The following is a 23000-nucleotide window of genomic DNA, read 5'->3' as shown; positions in this document are numbered from 1 at the left end:
TTTCTCTGGCGCATTTCACCAGATCAATGCTGTCGACAGCAATTCGGTGGAAGCAACGGTCATGACAAAATGGCATGGTGTAAACAGCGATATCGGCACGCACTTCATTGGTCTGTGTAATTTCGCGGCCGATTGTACATCTGCGTACAGTAATTTTTGAGATTGTTAGGTACGCAATAACCCAAAATATTCCTTCGTGGTCGTTCCTGTCAATTGTTTACCGTTAATGCCAACCTAGATTATAGTGTTCTCTATTGATTAACCCGCCTGTCCTTCCTCATTCCATCTTCCTCCTCCTTCTTCTTAGTCTTCTTTGAGCCTGAAACAACCTGGTGTTTATTTTGGTGCATGCATACGACCTCTGTCCTGAAAGTCGGTACGTATAGGCGTTTGCATATATTCTCTGAGTAAGCCTGCAATCATTAATAAAGACTGCAAGGTAGCAAAGAAAAATAAACTGCCAGGCCTTGGAGTATGTTCTTTTAAATGCGGAGCATTTCTTACTCGCACCATGTCAGACGTCGGCGGCGTCCACACCGCCACTGTGCATGCTTGGCTCATCTCTCCTCCCCTCCCTCTCTCCCCTTTCATCCTCTCTCATTCAACCTTTTTCTCTTGACTTTACGCTTTGATTGACTTGAGTAGATGCCATTGAAGCAACAGATGGAAACAGCACCCTCCTTCGCGTGGCTAAGATTGTCATCCGCCGGACAACCAAGTAAAGTCTTTCTCACTCACTCACTTCAAACAGCACTGGGGCACAATTCAACATCATCGTCCCACCACTCGTTAGAGGCAACGTTATCCCACCCTCACTGTCTTCAGCGGCAGCAACAGCAAGCAAAACAGAAGACAAGGTTGCGAAGAGACTAGCACACGATGCTGAACGCAAGCGTTTGATGCGAGCTGTAGATATTTCACTGGAGGAACGCGAAGCATCTGCGAAACGTTGCCAAGCTGCGGATTCCGAACTTCGTGCACGAGAAGCAGCGGCGAACGTGAGCAGCGAGCGTTGAGACCAGAAGTACGTGAGCGAGAAGCGGCGTGCAGACGTCGTCAACGAGAGGCAGCTACGAAAGCTGCTCGTGAACACGAGCGCGCTGCGAAAGGAGTAAAGCGAGCCAAGCAGTTTGCGCAGCCAGCCACTCGTTTCAAACTCGACTTCGAAGACCACAGCTTTCGACACAGCTGAAAAGTGTGCGTCCGACTGCGCTTCGACAACGACCTTACGCTGGTCGGGAGCATCAAGAACAAAGCGAAGCAGACCAACGCGCGACGGGTTCTTTGGAGCACGTTCGGCAACGTCGACTTGAAGGGCAGCAGTGTCAACGACAACGTTAACAGTGAGAATGACGACGACCAGCGCCTGCTGGAGCCGTTCAAGTCGTACTTAGTGTGCGCATCGTGTGCTCGTTGATACGTTGGCACGTGCCGTCGATGAGCGTGACCTACGGTTGCCGTTACACGCCTCGACCCGCACACCTACACGAGATGAACGCTACCCGGTGAATCCCAAACCAAACCCAATTACGCAACATTCACGAGGTACCCCCATCACAATGCGACACATTTACTCGAGTTCCCTCTATGGGAAAATGCGGGCGGCTTTTTTCTCATCTTTTAAGACTGTTGGATGGAAATACGTCTTTTCAAAAAAAAAAACGTTCAAACTGTTCACCGGATTTAAAGCACAGTGCAACTACTCAGTTTAGATACATACCATCGCAGAGTACTTCATCAGATCCTCCTAAGCAGTCTTCCTTTCCATCACAAAGCAACGTGCGTGGAAGACAGTCAGAAGAAGACCGGTTCGTACACAGGAACTCCTGTGGTCTACATTTCTTCTGTACTCCTAGAAGGGGAATAGCGCAACGTTCAAAAATATTATAAGTACAGTTATTAATAATGTTTGACGCAGTCCAAAAATAACATAGGCAAGAATTTCAACTAAGGCATTCATCAAGTTTTGACATATGTTTTGCAATTTATTGATTGAGTGATATGTGGAGTTAAACATCCCAAAACCACCATATGATTATGAGAGACGCCGTAGTGGAGGGCTCCGGAAATTTAGACCACCTGGGGTTCTTTAACGTGTGCCCAAATCGGAGCACACGGGCCTACAACATTTCCGCCTCTATCGGAAATGCAACCCCAGCAGGTGAGGTTCGATCCCATGACCTGCCGTTTTGCATATTATATGAGCACATTTGACATTACAATACCCTCACTATTCATGCTACCAATGAATTTCCTTTGCAATAGCCGAACGCGACAAACCAGGATATTGCACGCGAGTAGCCTGTTTTATTCTAGATTTTCTTTTGAAGCGAAAATAGCCCTGGTGGTTTGACGTTTAGATAACGATTTACAATGAATGAACGAGGCGGGATAACTTTAGCTGGCTAGTCAGCAGTCCCCTTTCCGGATTACCTCACGTTTTTACTTGGCTATACCAACATGGTCTCAATTCTAAACAAAACTGCTTGGCACAATATAAAAGAAGGCGACGAAGGACATACCATTAAAAGAGCGACTGCAAATTAGTTGAATGTATCGCAGCGAAGAAAGCATCTGTACAACTTCGGTGAAACCTTTGACGTCTATTCGGCTACCGCGCCAACTCTTCTGAGAAGCTGTTTAAGCAACGCTTGCTTATGTTAGGTGCCAAGGCCCTGATGCTCACTACGGGTATTTAGTTGCCACACAGGCATTCTCGTTCGCTTTATGTGTTGAGCCTTATTTCGTCGAGAATGCGTGTGACTCATGCGTCGAGTAAGCATGCAGGATGGCTGAGCAAAAAAAAACATCGGGCCTTGGTAAAGATTAGCGTTTTCTTTCTTTTCTGCATTTACGACGAAACTCCAAAGTTATTCGCAGTTTTTAATAGTTGACTGGGAAAAATACTTTACTGAAAGTACCTGCACGATTAGCAAGGCTACCTCAACGGAAGCAGGACGCGCTTTCATCGTGACGCGGCCTTGACGTCAGTCTCAGGATGAAAATGCAGAAGTGCTTGAAAGCGTATGAAATATTAGCTGTTCCTGTATAACGAAAGCACACGCATGCAGCTTGATATCGGTGAATATGGTTAATCGTATAACATGAACTCGGTAAATTGTCGCTAAATCTTCTAGTAAATAATCAAGGCCTCAACAAACAAACGAATGAGAAAATGAAAACAAGAAAAGAAAACGAATGTTTCAGACACATTAGTTTCTCTCTGGAAAAACTTTGCGGACGTAACTACTTGGTTATGCCTATATATATGCAGGTGTGTATACGCAGATGACTTTGCAAGTAAGTGTGCTATTGTTATCCATGGTTGTTTAACTCTTATTGTGGCGAGCCCTAACAATTGTGAAAGCAATACTAGTTCAGATATAGTCGATGTGCCATTGAACTGCTTCTGATTTACTGTAGTACTTGTTTCAACAGTAAAGCCGAAGATGTTCCAGGGCTACGTGTCTCACTTGCGATGCCTTTAGCTTATCAAATCCATAGCGACCATCAGTCTTCAAACATACTGGATTGTTCGAAAGATATCGTCGTCATGACAAAATGACGCTTTATAAATTTCACGCGCAGCTCGCGCACTGCTCAAGGTTCGTTCATCGCTTCGATATAAGACGTAAGAACATTAATCTACTTAAGCCTTACAATGCATTGTTGATTGATTGGTTGATTGATTAATTGATTGATATTTGAGGTTTAACGTCCCAAAACCAGTATATGATTATGAGAGACGCCGTAGTGGAGGGCTCCGGAAATTTAGACCACCTGGGGTTTTCTAACGTGCACCCAAATCTGAGCACACGGGCCTACAACATTTCCGCCTCCACCGGAAATGCAGCCGCCGCAGCCGGGATTCGAACCCGCGCCCTGCGGGTCAGCAGGCGAGTACCTTAGCCACTAGACCACCGCGGCGGGGCACAATGCATTGTTGAGCGAGAGTGAAAGTAAAAGCGACTATATGCTTGATGAAACACAGTTACTCGTCACGAAATTTTGTAATTAATCTGATATGCATGCATATCATAGCATCTCATATGCATTTCATAATGTTTATGCACTGGTCTACGTGGTGACATTGTTTTCTTCTTTACTTTTTGGCAACTATTGTGAGCATTCATTGAAAAATTTCACTAATTCATCGTCTGGGGCACCTATTCTTTGTTTCCCGAGAATGGGTGCCAGAAGTCAATTATCGCGCATTTTGTGCATTATGCATAGCTGATGTTTTCTTAGGGCCTACAGAATAAATATTTTAATTTTATTTTTGTCTGTCAAAGAGCAGAGTGAACAAAAAATTTGCTATCGGCTTTTGGTAGAAATAAAAAAAAAGCTCTCGGGGTCAATCGTGCATTCGCCTATTAACGCCAGTAGGAGAACGCCCCCGCAATTGTATTCTCAGTCAATATATAATATTCATCCTACTAAATCCTCTGGAAAATGGCGTAGCAGGAGTACATATCAAAATATTTTTATGTTGCCTCCGAGATTCGGGGCACCAAGACCTGGTTTTGCTCGGTTTCGGTCATGAGCCAATTTTAGTTAGGGTTACGAAGTCACTTGATGATTCAGAATCTCGGGCGAAAATGCTGTAAGCTCATGTGCTCACATTTGGGTGGACGTAAATAACCCCAGGTGGTCGAAATTTCCGAAGCCCTCCACTACGGCGTCTCTCACAATCATATGGTGATTTTGGGACGTTAAACCTCAAATACCAATTAAGCTTCAGTAACAAAGCGGCAGCACGTTGCGCAATCGGACGTCACAGTTTTATTATTTGATTGATTGATTGATTTGTGGGGTTAAACATCCCAAAACCACCATATGATTATGAGAGACGCCGTAGTGGAGGGCTCCCAAATGTTTTGACCACCTGGGGTTCTTTAACGTGTACCCAAGTCTGAGCACGCGGGCCGCAACCCGGATTCCATCCCACTACGTAGCCGCGGGATTCGGCAGCAGCCGAGTACCTCAACCACTAGACTATACCGCGGTGGGGTGGGCTTTCAATCTTAGACGTGGTATTTTGCAATTACTAAACGTTGCACGTGATTGAGCATATTGACCGCTGATAGCAATACGAATTCTCAGTAAACTTCTAGGTAATGCTGAAAATTACCGTGTTGGGCGCGTTGAAAATGCGGCCTCTCAATGCAGTGAAAATGCGGACTCCTTCAATGCAGTGTCTTTCATAATCACATGGTGATTTCGGGACGTTAAACGCAGATATCAATCAATCAAATTTAAAGGCCCTCAGACTTTCTGAAGTAAAGAAAAATTAAGACAGCTTCGCACTATCGGTGAGTGCCAAGCCTAAAGAAAGTATGTTTTTTCGTGGCTTTTTTTCATGTCTTCGTTTTCTGTTTCTTTCTCCCTTTATTTCTCTTTTTTCTGTCGATCTCTCTTTTCTATTGGTTCTTTCTGTCAACATCTATTCGTCTCCTTCTATTCGTCTTTTCCATCTGTTTGTATCGCTGCTGAATTCTATTTCTGTCCTATGCATTTGTCTTGTTTGTTTTCATTCTCACACCTTGTATCTTTCTTTGCCTCTCTTTTTTACCTCTTTTGTTTTTTCTCCTATTCTATATATTTCTCTTTCTGCCTTACTTTCTTTTTTGCTACTTATTTTTTGCGCCTGGTTATTTCTATATATTTTGCTCTGCGTATTTCTGTCTTTTTCTTTCCTTCTATTTCTTTCTTGATCTCCGTGTACATGTTTTGTCGCCCGTCAAAGGCACTGCATCGCACGCCATATAAATCGGCGCATGTGTTCTGGAGAAAACGCAGCACATTAAGAGGAGCATGAAGAAAGCATGTGTGCGGGTTGATGACGATGACAGTGTTGTGTGCGCTCTGCATATACTAACAGCTGGTCAGAACAGCTGCCCTGAAAAAACCTAACTGCTTTAAGGGACCGGCATTCACTGCTTTTTTCACTGTTTTCTCCATTGCTTTTCTTGCACTGATATTCTGTTTGGTGTCGCAATAAAAAGCGTTATATCTGAAGTGTCTAACATAGCAGCAGCTGCCCTGGAAAATGCGTAAAATTTTTAAAACAGAATTTATCAGTCTGCGTTCGGCGTTCTTTCTTCGGTGTGATGAATGCCGACAACACTGGTTAGAGGAGGCGATGACAATCGTAGGGCTCGTAAAAGTGCAAACTTAAACCGGCATTAACTGCTTTTTTCACTGATTTTCTCCACTGCTTTTCTTACACTGATATTCTGTTTGGTGTCGGAATAAAAAGCGTTATATCTGAAGTGTCTAACATAACAGCAGTTGCCCTGGAAAATGCGTAAAAGTTTTTAAAACAGAATTCATCAGTCTGCGTTCGGCGTTCTTTCTTCGGTGTGATAAATGCCGACAACACTGGTTAGAGGAGGCGATGACAATCGTATGGCTCGTAAAAGTGCAAACTTAAACCACGTGCGCTTTTCACAGGTTTCATATAGTTTCGTTCAATTGTCAAACAAATACCATAGTGGTCGTATAAGGCATGCACACACTTGCAGTTTGCATGCAGGTATACAGGCAAGCGAACACACCACAGCGGTAGTACCCCCTCGCCTCACTTTGAACGCATGAGAAACAAAAAAAAGCAAGAATTATTCTTCGGCGCAACCTAAAGCTGCGTGAAGTGCGCGAGAAAGCATTTGAAATTCTGAATGTATGTTTAGAAAAATCATCCACCTGTGATGATTTCTTGTTTTAGCAGTAAGTATAACAGTGCATAGACCACACCGCTGCTGGTTGACGTTAGCACTCATCTTTTGTCGACTTTCAACGTCAAGTTTTAAAAAATTTCCTTTTTTTATGGCAAGAAAGCATTACTTCTTCCCACCGATGCATTGAACAACCTTGTCCTTTGCACCATGGTCACAAAAATTTTTCCAAGCGATAGACAGTCTTTTCAAATACACCTTCTTCTTCAATGAACGGTGAAGCATGAAGGACGAATGACATTACGCGAAACAGACGTGCGATGCGAAACGGGGACATAGACAAGAGGCACACAAGACATGTCCCCGTTTGGAAGCGCTCGTCTCTTTCCCTTCAAGTAGGAACCAGTTCTGCCAAACTTACGCCTTGTGACGCAGTGAAAAAAACTGATAACGGGATGAAATCGTCTATGATGTCATCATGACGTCGCAGATCACTAGTTTTCTTTCGTCATCTTGACGTCACTACGACGTTACCGTGACAGAGTCTGGCGTAACGTCACGTGAATACGTCATCACATCACATCGTAACTTGTTCAACCGCGGGCCGGTCTCAGAGGCATTTCAAAACAATGTGGGGTACCTCCGAACTTGAAGCAGCGTAGGACTACGTTATGTGCAGAAAGCTTGAGGTGGGTCGAGAAACAGGATCAACACAATGGCTGAGAAGAAGAATAAAGTAGCTTTGGTTTTCTAGTAGTTATGGATGAATACATAGAAGACCCTCTATGTTTCCTTCTTTTTCGATTCCCAAAGTAGCATAGGGTGATACGTACTATTCCACACTATAGTAGATGTACCGCTAGACAAATAGAGTCTCTCTTAACATCTACGTACCACATTTTTCGTCCAATCCGTTAGGGCAGTCAGGGATACCGTCGCAGACCAGGACACCCGGAATGCACGTAAGATCGTCGCGGCAGTAGAACTCTCCACGATTGCATTCCATGAGGGCCTCTGGCGTAGAGGGCGCTTCGCTTTTAGTAGGCACTGGCGTAACAGTGACTGCCTCACTTGTAATTACTGATTGTTCTGAAACAGAAGCGTCGAGGTATTCCTAATCAGTCGTCTTACCGCGGCACCTGTGTTCGCAAGCAAGTGAATAGTTGCGATGAAACTCAAAAAGGTTGAATGAAAAGCCGTGTTTCAATGGTACACAACTCCCCCATAAATGTACGTGTCAAATTTAAGTTGTTGTACTTTCTGCAAAATTTCCAGGCCCCGAACTTTTTTTATGCTTGAAGGAAGTCTAATATATTCTAGTAATAACTATATTTAGGTATCCACTGGGCCAATTAGGAATGCACCAAGGATGACTAAGGTACGATAAGTTTAGAGGAAGTAGAGATTTCTGGTACTGTACCAAAACCTCTCCGAAAATTCGACATCATGCAGCCTATCTGTGTGCCGGAGTTGGATCAAGAAAACTTATCTTAGGAGAATTAAATAACTTGAGTTACAATCATCTTAAGAGAATCAAGTATGTTGAGTTACACTCAGTCCTGAAGCCAAGCCGATTTAGGGAGTGAAAATTATTATCGGCCAAGTTATGACAAGTGTCGAAAACACTGTGTGCACTCTACAGTCTTGGAGCATTCGCAAATTACCAAAATGGGTTTTCATATGCGATTCAAATTCCGAAGGTTATTTTATGAACCTAAAGTACGTTATTAGGTTTCAACTCTTAAGATAGCTCTTTTGATTTTGAAGAGTGTTGTAATAACAAAACAAGAAACATTGTAAGAAAAAGGGCCGAAGGTTTCAACACACCACATAGAATCCAAATGGGGTCAGTAGCAAAGTCTGACGCTATTTTGCAAAGTACTTTCAATAATCCAACGTGAGATAGTTGTATCTGGGGCATTTTACAAACCACAATAAATGGTGGTTCATAAAAAAAAGGATCATGGCGAGGCTTACGGACAATTGAAGTGATGTAATCGTTGAAGGACTGTATTTTTCACATAACTGCTTGCTCATAAATATTTCGAACAGAAAAATAGAATACGATACAATCTTATACATTGGACACAATTAAACGCTTAACACAAGTGTAATACAACGTCGGCTACCTGTTGTAGTCATGTCATGTTCCAGCGTCGTCCTTTCACTTGGCCAAGACGTCGAAGTGGTTGTCGGGGAATCAGTTTGTGGAACGATTTAATAATTGATAATGGAAGCACAGTAATCGAAACGTAGAGTATGTTAGGCTTTCACCAGATAATTCACTATACAAGTTGCTGAGGCTAAAGGACTTGCCTCGTCCAGTCTTTTCCCTCTCGTTGATTAGCTTAAAAACTCAGTGAGTTCTTTATCACGATAATGCAATGCGTTAATATAGTTTCTTTTGGCTTCGAATAGCGAATGTCTTTGCAACTCAACATTCAGTGTATATTGCTTTGAATCAGCAAAAACAACGCAAGGGTAAGTTATTTACAGAAGTGCTGTGCTCTAGAGCAACACAACTGATGTTTTAAATGCGAATGCAATTCTTAGTCGAGGCATGCCAGGCGTCTGTTAGTGTCCGCGTGCCAGCAGGTGTTCTCTCTCCGCTCTCACTCCCTCTCCCACAGCAATAGCTGCGGACGCACGCGCTTATCCTCGCCCGTATGAACCGGAGCAGCTGGTACGGGTGGAGTAGCGGAGAGTTAATGAAAAGGAGGAGCCCCATCTGGTGGGTGAGTGTGATCGCACCGCGGAGCTCCAACGTGTGCGGAGAGAATGTAGGAAATGGTAGGTGTTGTGCTTTGCCACTATTAAAGATGATAGTCTTGAGGATTTCCGACGCAAAAATTTTGGTCTGTCTGTCTGTCTATCTGTCTGTCTGTCTGTACATTTGTCTGTTTGTCCACTCTTACCGGCATTGGGTACTTGAAACGGCTGACCCCATCCACAGCGACCACCACTGTTGCTCAAGGTTGAGCGTTCATGCTTGTGCAATGGTCAATTACAAAGGAATTATTGCGCATGTCAGGGGCACCATAAAAACACGCATATATTCTCCATATACATCTCTTACTATAAAATGAATACATAAGTAATTTTAGGGACTGTAGCGCTTATCACGCTGGATTTACAATGCAACGCTTTCATGGAACGGGGAGTGTTTCAAACGCTTTGCTAAGACGAGATGGTGGTGGCACCTACCCGTCTACTCGCGTTCTACACCTTATCCCCTGAGACGGGTGCGTATTGCCACGCGCTTTGTTTTCCAAAAGAAAGTGCCAGATGGCGCTCATGTCGCACGTGTGACGTGACTTGATGCGCTCGTTCGCCTCCACTGCACGCTCGGGGCACTCTAACGCGGCGCCTCCGGAATACCATTCACCGATTTTCTTGCGCAGAACATCAAATAAACGTTTTGTTCACTCTCTCCTCATGCAACACTATCGTCTTTCGACGAAATTCGCAGATTACATGCAGATACGTGGCCAATTTTTTTCCTTGCCGTTTGCTCTCTCTCCTCCCTGCGCCCAACTGCTGTCCATTCAGTTGTACGTATATATTGCCTCGAAGCTCAGTCGGAGATGAAGAGGGTGACGACACGCGCTGGTATCCACGTAGACTTGGCATTGTCTCGTATGTATGGCGTTTACGTTTATACATACCTTGTAAATAGGACCTTTTCACTCAAGGCTCCCTGGGTGCCGTCGTAGTCCTTTCTGGGCAATTGTTAGTGCGCGTCACACCCCAAAACTGCACTGCCGAGGTTGTGACGTCGACGAAGCCGTGAGGTCGGCAGCCTGTGACGACAGCCCAGGAAGGAGAAAATTCTCCTCCGAATCCGTAAAAAAAGCTCGGTACTCTGAGGCGCCTTTTTCCCCGTAACATTTTGGTGGAGAGTGTGAGTTATCCCAGCTTTCACCGTCACAATGATTCCCCGTAGTGGACGCTCCTTGGCTGCCTCTGCTATGTCTGCTCAAGAAAAATTCGAGGATGCATCAGGAACGTTCCCAACCGTGCTTCGACCAGCCAGGCATGCCACACTGCAACAAACAGTCGCTAACCGCACCGTCGTCCTGACACAACCACGTGACCAGGCACATTTTTCGGCACTGACAACAAAGAAGTCCATGATTGGCTTACGCTCTATGAACGGGTGAGCGCAGTGTACCACTAGGACCCGACGCTGAAGCTCGTCAACGCCCTCCTTTACCTTGAGGGAACGGCCAAATTTTGGTTTCACAACCACGAGCAAGAGATAATGAGCTGGGACATTTGCAAGCACAAACTCATTGATCTATACTGCGAGCCCCTTGGGCGACATTGCGCTGCACAGAAGGAAGTCGCGTGCCGACTCCAAGCCTGCACCAAGTCACACTAGACATATATTCAAGATGTGCTCTCGCTCTGCCTCTAAGTTGACGACAAGATGCCAGAACCTGAGAAGGTCACACACATCCTCAAGGAAATCGCAGATGAAGCTTTTACTCTCCTCGTATTCAGGAACTCGTCGACAATCGATGACGTTATTAGCATATGTCGGTGCATTGCTCCTAAAGTTTCCCGCCTTCTCAACAAAGCGGCGCCGTCTACTTGCAAGGACATCCATCCGCCACCTGTTCCTGCTGCAGGCGAGAACATTGTACGCCTCGTCCGTCGCGAAACTGAAGATGCAGCTTCAGTCCCCATGCAACGTCGTGGCCATAACAATTCCCACTCGATTTCTTGAGTATTGATCATTGTACGCCAGGAGCTCGCTAACACCGCTTTCTGGGTGCTCTGCCCCATGAATAGTCCAGGCTAGTCTCCACCTTGTCCTCCTGATCTGACCCGAAACTCGTAGCTCGTCCTCAGAACAAAAACACGGCCTAATAGCGAACCCTCGACGACAGGCCGTTTTGGTTCTTGTGGAAGCGTCGCTCATGTTTGCCGCCACTGCCATAGTTCCTGGAACTCGCAGCCCTGGTCCAACTATTCCAACAATCGGCTTTCTCCCATTAGTTCCCGGCTGACCACCCACGAATGCGATGCTGCTACACTATCAACGCCTTGACGACTGCACCACTCTCCTTCGTCGGGGAGTCGCCTGTCTCACTCTCAGCGTCTTCATTCTCCTTCTTCTTCCTGCTCCCACAACTCCTCGGAAAACTAATGCATCCAGCTCTTATAGATTTGAGCCTACCGTGACGACCCGACCCAAAATTCCTTTGCTTAGGCTACTTAGACACAACAACGTTATCGAAGAAAATGTCGACGGTGCCCCTGTCAGTCGAGCCCGGCACTCACCTGTCAGTTACGAACTCGAACCTCCACGCACGACTATACGCAAGGTTCTCACTCCAGCTCCGATTGCTGTACTGCGCGTTGCCGATGGTGCGACTCCAGTTGTCGGTGGGATGTGTACTGCTCGGGTCACTGTTGCCGGGCGCCATACTCCTGTTTTGTTTGATCTATTGGAGCAATGCCCGCATGAACTCAACTTAGGCTTTAATTTTCTATCCTCCCATTCAACTCTCATTGACTGTGCTACGGGTGTTTTCCAACTCGCCCTACCATTCGGCGTTCAGCCAAGTGATCCTGAACTGAGCATGCTACGTTCCACCGATTACGTTCGCGCCCATCTCTAGCCTTTATGTATATTGCGGTTTCTCCTGATTCACCCGTGCCTGATGGTGGTTACTTCGTGTCACCCAACCATGCCATCCTCTGCTCGCAAAACATGATGTTCCTGCACATGGTCATCAGTGTAAAGGAGAATACCACATGTCTTCCTCACGTCAATTTCGAACTATGCTCACAAGCTATGCCCAAAGGTCCAAGGAAGCGTCCTGACCCTTGCCTGACCCTTGCCTGACCATCCTGACCCTTGCAATCGTTGCCCTCGCATGCGACTATCATATTGCCGCCTTAACAGGGAATGAGCCATCCCCCACGATTCATGATACGGGGGAAACTACTTTCGAAAGCATGACAAAAGTGTATTTTTATTTATTCATCCCATTTTTTGGACAATGCAATAGCAGTGCCCGCGGTAAACAAAAGAATGTGGTTTGTCTCCTCTTATCCGGATGATGGCGTCAACCTCCCGGCTGAAGATGTGCACGCTCTTCGTGCCCTCGTGGGTTCATGCCAAGACATGTTTGACCTTAATGACCGACCACTCTGCCAGACAACCATTGTGAAGCATCGAATCAACACCGGGGATGCTAACCCGATACACTGGCAACCCTTTTGTTTTTCTTCTACTGAGCGTCAAATCATACAAGAAGAAGTCGACAAAATGCTTGGCCGGGACGTCAATGACTCTACTTCAAGCCCTGCGGTTTGCCCTGTCATGCTCGTCAAAAATAAGGACAACCTCTGGCGCTTTTGTGTCAATTACCGAAATCTCTACAAGGTAACAAAAAATACGTGTACCCCCTACAACGTATAGATGACGTGCATGATTGTCTCAGTAGTGCGAAGTATTTCTCTTCGATAGACCTTCGTGCAGGGTACTGGTAGACGGCAGTGGATGATATGGACTGTGAAAAGACCAAATTTATTATATCTGATGGCATTTATCAGTTCAAAGTAATGTAATTCGGGTTATGCAATGCACCAGCTACATTTGAACGAATGATGGACACTCTACTGCATTGTTTGAAGAGGCCACAATGCTTATAGTATCTTGATGACGTCATTGTCTTTTTGCCAACTTTGGCGACACACTTCGAGTGCCTCTCAGCAATTTCTCATGTTTTCCGAAAGGCGGGCCTTCACCTCAACTCGTCGAAGTGTCACTTCGATCGTCAGCAGCTTACTGTCCTTATATATCTTGTCGATTCTTCAGGTGTTTTTCTCGATCCCGACAAAGTGTGCACAGTCAAGGATTTTCCTGTGCCGACCGGTGCGAATGACGTTAGGAGCTTTGTAGGCCTCTACTTGAACTTTCGAAGATTGGTGCGCAAGTTCGCTGACATTTCATGTCCTCTAACAGACCTACTGTACAAGGATGTGGTTGTTGTCAGAGGTTGTAAACAAGCCAGTGCATTTGCTAAACTGACCATGCACCTCATTTCGCCGCCGATTCTTGGCCACTTTGGTATATCTACTCCGACAGCAGCGCGACCCGACGCCAGTGGTCATGGCTTTAGCGCTGCATTGTTACCGCATCAGCAGGGAAGTGACCACGTCATTGCATACGCTGGCTGTTTTCTATCACCTCCGGAGCGCAATTATTCAATCACCGAACGCGAATGTCTCGCGCTCGTTTGGTCCGTGGGCATTTTCGCCCACATTTGTATGGATTGTGATCGCCGTTATCACTGACCACCACGCCTTATACTGGCTGTCATCGTTGAAAGTTCCTACCAGACGGCAGGGATGGTGGGCCTTGTGGCTACAAGAGTACTAATTCACAGTCGCCTTTAAAATGGGCCGCCAACACAAGGGCAGTCATTGCTTGTCTCATCACCCAGTAGATTTACCAGACCTTCCTGAGAGTGGCGAGTCCATGTGCGTGTTGGCGCTTTCAGCATTGGTAAACCTGATGAGCAGTGACGTGATCCTCACTTAAGAGAGGTCATCAACCAACTGAGTGACCCCACTACACCTCCATCACTCCATAAGTTTGTGCTCCATGATGGTGTTCTATATCGTTATAACATGCATCCTGATGTCTTGACTTGCTGCTGGTCATACCAACACATATGAGTCAGACTCTTCTCGCATATTCGCATGACATTCCTGCTGCTGGTCACCTGGGCGTCTCAAGAGCTTACGACCGTGGTTGACGCCACTTCTTTTGACCCGGTATTTACCGCTCTGTTCGACGTTACGTAGCTTCGTGCAAATTGTGTCAGCGATGCAAAACACTGGCCACCCTTCCAGCGTGACGCCTTGAACCCATGGAGATACCATGTCAGCCATTTTACACAGTTGGTCGTGACCTCTTCGGCCTATTTGCTCTATTCATCAAAGAAAACAAGTGCATAGCTGTTGCCACTGACTACACGATCGGTATGCGATGACCCGTGCTATCCTTACCAGTTGTGCAACCGACATCGCCGACTTTCTTCTCGAGGACGTCATAATTCGTCATGGCACTCCTTAATAGCTCATCACAGACCGGGGTAAATACTCTCTATATAGGGTGGTTTAAGACTTCTTGCATTCTTGCGCTGCAAAATGCGAGTCCCCATTGCATATAACCCGCAGACGAAAGGCCTAACGTAGCACTTCAACAGAACGCTTGCAGACATGCTCACCATGTATGTTTTGCCAAATCATCATGACTGGGACGAAGCTTTGGCGTTCGTAATATTTGCGTACAATACGTTTCGGCATGACTACAAGTTTCTCTGATGTTTTTATCTTGTAAGGACGGGAACCCACGCTGCCTTTCGACACGCTTCTTCCACTCGTTCTTGATAAGACATCAGATTACGGCCATGACGCCATCGCTAGAACTAGAGGAGGCACGCGAAGTTGCCCGCTTTTGGCTTAATACTTCGCAAGAAAAGCAACGACGAATCTACTAAATTCGTGACCGGGATGTTCATTTGAATACTGGTGACATGGTCCTTCTTTGGACACCATCACGCAAGTTGGTCTTTGCGAAAAGTTCACTTCTCCATGCTCTGGTCCATACCGAGTCTTGCGCAAGGTCACCGATGTCACGTGTGAAGCTAAATCTATGGAGACCGCCACAGCGCGATCATCTGATATCGTTCACGTAACGCGACTAAAGCCGTTTCACTCCAACCAGTCGAGCACCGGGTCGGTGCCTTCGCCACCGGTGGTGATGCCACGAAGCGCTGTCGGATATAAAGAGGAAGACGACACACGCGGATATCCGTGGGGACTTCACTCTGCCTGGCATGTCTGGCATTAGGCGTTTATACATACTATGTAAATGTACTCTGCGATGCCTTTTCTTCCCGTAATAATATAAATTTAGTGAAACGCGTGCCTCACTCTCGACCGTTCACTGGCTGACGAATGCGTAAAAAAATTATTACGGTAGAAATATTTGTCTCGTGATTATTTACGCCCATAAAATAACTGCGCCATGTACTCTCGTCCCTAAAACGCATTACCATTTCTTCACGGGTTCCTTCGGGAAGAGAGGAGTGATTTTTTATGACCTAAGTGGCGCATGTATTTTCTTCTATTACTTAATAAAAATCAAAATCCACAAGCTACCATTACCTTTGCATATTACGAATAACTACTGCACCACAAATTTGCAGTGGAGCAATGAAAGAATAGTCTCTGATACACTAAGCGCTAACTAATACGTAAAGGTTTCAGATGAAAAACCGTGTTACCAAAATTGACGTATTGAATCTAGAAAAGTGTTCAGGTGAGACATGCGAAATCGCAAGCGTGGGGTATTGCGGCCGAAAATCCGTCCATCAATTCAGCAGTAAGTGGCCTTCGACCATGGTTCTTGCTAAATGTGCCAATACATTGAGAAAGAACTATGAGACCGACGGGATATAGAAATTATATTAAATGTAATGAAGAAACGACACAAAAAGTTATTTGTGTATATTAGGTGAAAACATACTGCCTGCTAATCTCCACTGAAAACTTCAAGTTGTCACATACACAAATATTTTTAAATTTACACATCAACTCTTTTTTAAAAAATATTATGTCCTCTTCGAGTAGCCGTGAAAGGCGCAAATCTCCCCCCCCCCCCCAGAAAAAAAAAGACATGTGAAAAATTCGACCTCAACGTAAGAACTGACTGGTAACTTTATATTTTTTAAATAAAGAGGGCAATTTGGAATTGCTGCAAATAAAGCTAATAAACGCCGGCTACCTGTGGTTGTAGTGTCATGTTGCAGCGTTGTAGATTCGCTTGACAGTGACGTCGAAGCAGTTGTTGGTGGATTCATTTCTGGAATGAATTATTCATTCAAATAAAAAAACACAGTAACCTGAAAGCATCTTGAGATGAACTTTCCCGATGTAGTCCTTTGTAAAACTTTGTGCTGCTAATGTGTTTAGCCCATTCCTTCTATTATTTCTTGTTGGTCATTACAATATTGCTATTACATTGTTTTCACTATATAGTGCTTATGTGGTAAAGCACCATTTGAATAATGATATCTGCTGTCTTCTGTATTGAACTTACAGTATATAGCTTTAGCTCAGCAGTCGCAAAGCAAGGCTCAACGTAAAATTTTAAAAATATTTCGGAATACAGATAACGCAATAAATGTGACGAAAGCGTAGTATACAGAGGGTGAAATACTTAATAAAAATGCCAGGAATAGATTTGCAAGAACATAAAAATTACACTAGACTTCAGATAGTAGAATGCATATCATCTTCAGCAGCAGCCTGACTACGGCCAATGCCTTGCAAAGGCCTCTCTTATGATCCGCCTATCAACGCAGTCTTGTTTTCGTTGCCACGTTACACCTGCGAACTTTTTAATCTCATTGGCCCACCTAACTTTCTGTCTCCCCTTAATGTGTCTGCCTTTACTGATAACCCGGTCAGTTACACTTAACCACCACCAATTATCCTGTTTATAGGCGCTGCGTGCCCAGCCAATGTCCATTTATTATTCTTGATTTCAACTACGACAACCTTAACCCCAGTTTTTTCACTGACCCACTCTGCTCTCATTTTGTCTTTATGTTACACTTATCATTTTTCTTTCCATCCCTCGCTCCGTCGTCCTCAATTCAGGCTTAACGCTCTTTGTAAGCCTCCAGATTTCTGCTCCGTAGGTAATTACTGGCAAGGTGCAGCTGTTATATACATTCCTCTTCAGGGTTAACGGCAGATTACCATTCATGAATTGAGAATGCTTGCTGAATGTGATTCATTTCATTCCTCCTATTATAGTTATTTCACTCTCATGGTTCAGGTCCGTGGTTACTACCTGTCCTTCGCAACTTCCAGTGTCTCTACACATATCGAAAAGTGCTGCTTTATGTAGAGACTGTTGCACATTACTTTAGTTTTTATGGTTACTACTTTTCAGACCTGCTTTCCTGGCTTCGTGTCCAGTTCAGTATTCATAATCTGTAGTTTGTTCCCTAAGTTACTCACCAAGGCAATGTCATCAGCGAATTGCTGGTTACTAAGAAACTCTCCATTAGGTCTTATCCCTAACAAGATCTCTGTATAGGAATACAGAGATCTTGTTTGCTTGCTTGATACCCATCTCTACTGCTGTTATGTTTTTTAAGGAGAAATATGGTGGTTGCAGATCCAGTGTATATTTCTTCCAGTTTGTTTATGAGGGGTTCTTCAATGCCCTGACTCCGTAGTGCTTGTATTACTGCTGATGTCCCAACTGACTCAAATGCCTTCTCCTAACTAATGAAGGCTATGTATAGATGTTGGTTATATTCCGTGCATTTCTCTATTACCTGGTTTATTGATTTATTTGATTGTTTTATATGCGGAGTTTAATGTCTCAAAACCCCAATATCATTATGAGAAACGCCATAGTGGAAGACTCCAAAAAATTTGACCACCTGGAGTTCTTTAACGTCCACTCAAATCTGAGCACATGCGCCTACAGCATTTTCGCCTCCATCAAAAAATGCAGCTGCCGCAGCCGGGATTCGATTCCACCACCTGCAGCTCAGCAGCCGAGAACCTTTGCCACAAAAGAACCATGGCGGGGCTATTACCTGATTAATAGTATGAAAATGGTCTATTGTGGAGTAGCCTGTACGAAATCCAGCTTGGTCGTTTGGTTGATTAAACTCCAATGTTCCCTTCATTCTATCAGCTAATATTTTTTGTAAATAGTTTGTAGAGAATGGACAGAAGCTGATCTGCCTGTAATCTTTCAAACACGTGACGTCGCCTTTCTTATTAATTAAGGTGATGCTGGCGTTCTTCGAAGACTCTTGTACCCTTCCCGTGACGAGACACTTCGCATAGAAGGTGGCCAGTTTTTCTAACACAATTTCTGTGCAGTTTTTCAGGAGACCCATTGTTACCTTATCCTCACCACCAGTTTCGCCTCTTTGCATTCCTTCTAAGGCTTTACTTATACTTCTCCTGACGTTACTTATATGATGTCGAATTATTCTGGAATAATATTGTTTCTCACAATATCACCCTGATTGCTTTGGCTTCTGTACAGCTCGCTGTGAAGCTCCTCCGCCACCTCGACTATCCTATTCATATTGGTTATGACACTGCTGTCCTTGTTACTTAATCCATAAATATGATTGTTGCCCATGAACAAGTTTGCTTTCGCAGTTTCTAGGCTTATGCCGCTTTTTACAACCTGCTCAATTCTCCTCACGGTATACCTCCTGACTTCGGCTAGCCGACATCAGCATACATATACTAGAACACGTTGTTTGAAGCGTGCGTCAACGTGGGAGTGTTTTGAAGGATTGCAAAGTTGCGCTACTTACAATATGAAGAGTTACGTACTACCCCAACAAAAAGTTTTATTACCTAATAGAAGTAATAGAGAAATGAAGCTAAGCCTTTCATTGTGCACATTAAAGAAAGAAATTATGTCTTTTAATAAAATCTGATTTGCCAAATCTAAAATTATATTTAGAGATACGCGTTAGCTTTATTTTAGAATTATTTCATACCTGAATGTAATTGGAGGCGCGGCTCTTCAGAAGAATTTTTTTACAGGTAAAGATGGCTATATAAGAATAATAGGGGCGTACCGAAAAAAAGGCGCATAACATTATGTTTATTGACGCAAGATGACCAGAAGACTGATCCCACAAACAACGCTAAAAATTATTAAAACGAGAGCTACCTGTGGTAGTAGTTTCGTGTGGCACTGTTGTTGCGTTGCTTGGCAGTGGTGTTGAAACAGTTGGCGGATTGGTTTCTGAAATAGTTTAATAATTGATATAGAGGTGCAGTAACTTAAGCTAAGAGTGTAATAGACCCTCAAAAAATAGCTTTTTAATAAAAGTTGGAGCTGCTAAAAGCGCATACCTGTCCCTTTTTTCTCTCTCGTTTATTAGCATGAAAAAACGGCTTAGTTTCAAAATTATGCAAAGGGGTTGAGAAGTCTCTTTCGGCCTAATGTGCCTGATATATTTTTAGTTCATCGGTCACGACATGTTTACTCATGTGTCCAGGTTATCGCCATTTACGGGCGTCGACGACTGCGCAACATCAATGACATCTTTTACGAAACTACACATAAAGGTAATATAAAAAGCGTACTTGAAAAGAACGGTGCAAGCTCAAAGGAAATAATTTGCAGCCGACAAAAACGCACACCATACCGCAGCTTCTATTTATGGTTGAGTGCACCCTAGGCGCACATTAGGGGGTTATCTGGGCAGTTTGAGTAAAATTAGATTCACACCATCGGCCTGTTAACAACAAAGATCAAAAGGTATAAGTAATGTTTAACGACAAAGGTATAATGTAACTCAAAATACTTACGTTGGTGATACATCATTGTAAAGTTTCGAAAAGCACGGATAATATAGCGATAGTTTCATGCATTCATGTTGCAGCTGGTTAATAAATTAGGAAAAATTTTGTTTATCGATGCTAAATATTGCTCCTTCCTTACTTGGTTCCGGTTTTGCAGTAACATTCGGGATGCTGTCACACTTTCCTTCGTTCACTTCAATGTCGTCTATAGCAAGGTCACTGGAGAAGAACCCCGTAACGCCAGTGATTTGAGCCTGTGAAACAGAAAGGTATATTTCACTTTGTGTGAATTCGGGTAGTTGAGAGCAACTGTGGCTGCGGAAAAAATGATGTGGTAAAATAATAGCCTTATCTGAATAGAATTTTTGTTCTCCTATAACTACAGGTGCGACGCTGTGCTGGCGACTAATTAGGACATGTGTGACGTAGTACTTACTTCCAAAGGTTTCCAGAGTACCACTCTTCTCTTAGCATAAAGAAAAATGCACGAGAAAAGTTTTAATTGCTCAAAGTATATTGAACTCCATATAAATTTGTTTTCTTCTTATGTATTGACTAATGCTGAACTTCTGTCTTGGAGATGCCGGTATTTCGTTGAGATCAGGTAGATACGTGTGATAAAGAGCTCTATAAAAACACAAAATTAGGACCAGTTCTTCAAGTCAAGGCATACATATATATAGGGCAACAAAACATTTTCCTCTATACGACGTATGGCCTTAACGAATAACGTCTAAGAAAGAAAATCTATGTCTTAGGAATAAGGGTTACCCTCCACTTACGCGATTTGCTCCGAAAGAAAACAAAATAATAAATTGGTCAGGTTCACAGATGTGAACAACATTTTAGAGCATCAACATCAGGTGCTGCCTGTCTCACTATATCTAGGTTGAGCTTGTTGATATTCGAAATCTGTTCACTATTTGAAGGAAAGTATTATGTAGCACAATTTAGAAGAAAAAATATCTAGAAAATATGAAGTTGGTTTGCCAGTGAAAATGACATTACGTCCCTTATTTAGGAAAACGGGTTTGGTTGGTGTGCAAAATACTCAGTTGCTTTATTCGTAGACGCTCTTTTGGGGGGCAACAACAATAATAAGCGCCATAGGCGCCAAGACCACGATCACACTATTTCCTATCTTACAAGCCTCTTCAATCGAGCATATGCACGCTGATTTTTGAACATTCATAACAGGCCTTTCAAAAACAAAGACAATTGTTCTGGTTGAACTTAATGTTAAATTTTACATATGATGTAAAATGATAACAAGCCCTACTACAAGGATCAATTCAGTGTCAGGGTACTGAACTGGAACTTATTTATTGGCTTGATTGAAAACATGTAGCCAGTTAAGGTTGCTGCGACCCTTGGAATAGCAGGGCACAATTAAGGGTGTCTTTATACGCAGCATTTGAAATCTATTTCGCCAGCGTGCGAAACAAAACAAAATTCCTCAAGGGATAGAGCAAGGAACACGAACACCAATAGGATAATGCCAGTACCAGACATCTAAATTGATGTTTAGGGTCATTTACAGTATATTTTATTAATCAAATACAAACGTATCCACAATAAGCTGTTCTTCAGTCAATAATACAGTAAGGCATATGGAAGTAGAAAGAGGGACGACAGCGCAAATTGCCTTCATTTTACAGTCCTATCCATGTTGGTGGAGACGAAGGTGCGAAAAAATCAAGTGCGGAACAGAGACTGGTTAAGTGAGCGCGAAGACATGTGGTTGCCCGTTAGGCCTGCATGCAATTACAGAGGCCATTCAGTATGGACGACTACAGCTATTCCCGCCTCGCTTTACAAGCCTCAGGCTCATCAGGCCTCTGTCCAAGCCTGTTAACTGGTTGTGTGTAAAAAATGACTTATGCTATAGTTAGTTCCTCATGAACGGGAGGACAATGGCACCGAAGAAAAAAGAATATCGGCAGTTGAAAATTCTGCAATAAACATGTGAACTTAGGAAATGGCTCACTCAGTATTACAAGCGAACTAAAATTACCTAACTGAATAGTCCCCAACCGAATACTTACCGTATAGGCACTGGGAAGGTTGGTTCCTTCTACTGACAACTGAGTCCATTTGCTGGGACCTGTGGCGGACACAGTGGTGGGCAATCCTATCTGCTTCCCCAGTAGGTCAGCGAACACGACACTCAGTTTTGTATCCGCTGAAAGATTCATAACGTATTCATATTACGAAGAGCATGGTGGTAAGCGATGCACTTGCAGGCAATACATAGCAATTTGCAGAAATCCTTAAGAAAAGCACCAAAAGTGACATTGGTTCATTGGGAGGAAAAAATACCAAATAATATAACACCAGAAAAACATGAAACGAAATTTCTATATTTTTGGGACCATGACCACGGGAACAAATATGTTATAAGATTATAATTTAAAGATTTCGGTACCCATCAGCACCTATAGTCAAATGGTGCTGCCTTATCCCTTTCCCGAAAACAGCAAACAACGTGGTTTGCACAAGCGCACTGCTTACCTTTGTATTTGGTGTCGCGTGTTGCTTAGGTCTTTTATACACACACACACAAATTGTACTAACAAAGAAAATATCATAGGCGCTTTTGACTTTTTGACTTCATTAGAGAAATGAAAAATTTCACGGAAACTCTCTGAAATAGTTCCGCTGCAGTACCTAAAAGCTGAGAATGCTGATGTATTTGTCGCAGCAGTCGTGCAGAGTTTTTATGAGTTCTTCAAAATTTCGCAGTGTTCTTACATCTAAGGCTCTATGAGAACAAGTCTTACAGACGTCATCGCTGTTTTCATCTGAGCAAGTCCTTGCACATATGTTTCCTTGTATGCGAGGTATAAGTGGAATATGCACGTACATCCCCTTCCACCTGCTTGCTTGTGTGTGTGATATTGCGCTTGTGTGTGGAATATCATCATGCCACATAGTCCC

The 23000-nt window shown here is 43.8% G+C and overlaps 1 protein-coding gene across 1 annotated transcript in view; it reads right to left on the bottom strand.

The window, feature by feature from the left end:
• LOC119169733 (MAM and LDL-receptor class A domain-containing protein 1-like) overlaps window positions 1-23000 on the bottom strand; it is a 228200-nt gene that overhangs the window by 9166 nt on the left and 196034 nt on the right. The window contains exons 57-62 of the mRNA XM_075885553.1: window positions 22109-22245; window positions 20203-20317; window positions 19426-19500; window positions 16486-16563; window positions 7569-7763; window positions 1721-1852 (exon numbers count right to left, since the gene is read on the bottom strand). Of these exons, the coding sequence (XP_075741668.1) occupies window positions 1721-1852; window positions 7569-7763; window positions 16486-16563; window positions 19426-19500; window positions 20203-20317; window positions 22109-22245 (732 nt within the window). The remainder of the gene's footprint in view (window positions 1-1720; window positions 1853-7568; window positions 7764-16485; window positions 16564-19425; window positions 19501-20202; window positions 20318-22108; window positions 22246-23000) is intronic.

The sequence above is a fragment of the Rhipicephalus microplus genome, chromosome 2 (genome assembly GCF_043290135.1).
Source record: "Rhipicephalus microplus isolate Deutch F79 chromosome 2, USDA_Rmic, whole genome shotgun sequence".
Classification (NCBI taxonomy): Eukaryota; Metazoa; Arthropoda; class Arachnida; order Ixodida; family Ixodidae; genus Rhipicephalus; species Rhipicephalus microplus.
This window is presented reverse-complemented; position numbering and strand designations above follow the sequence as displayed.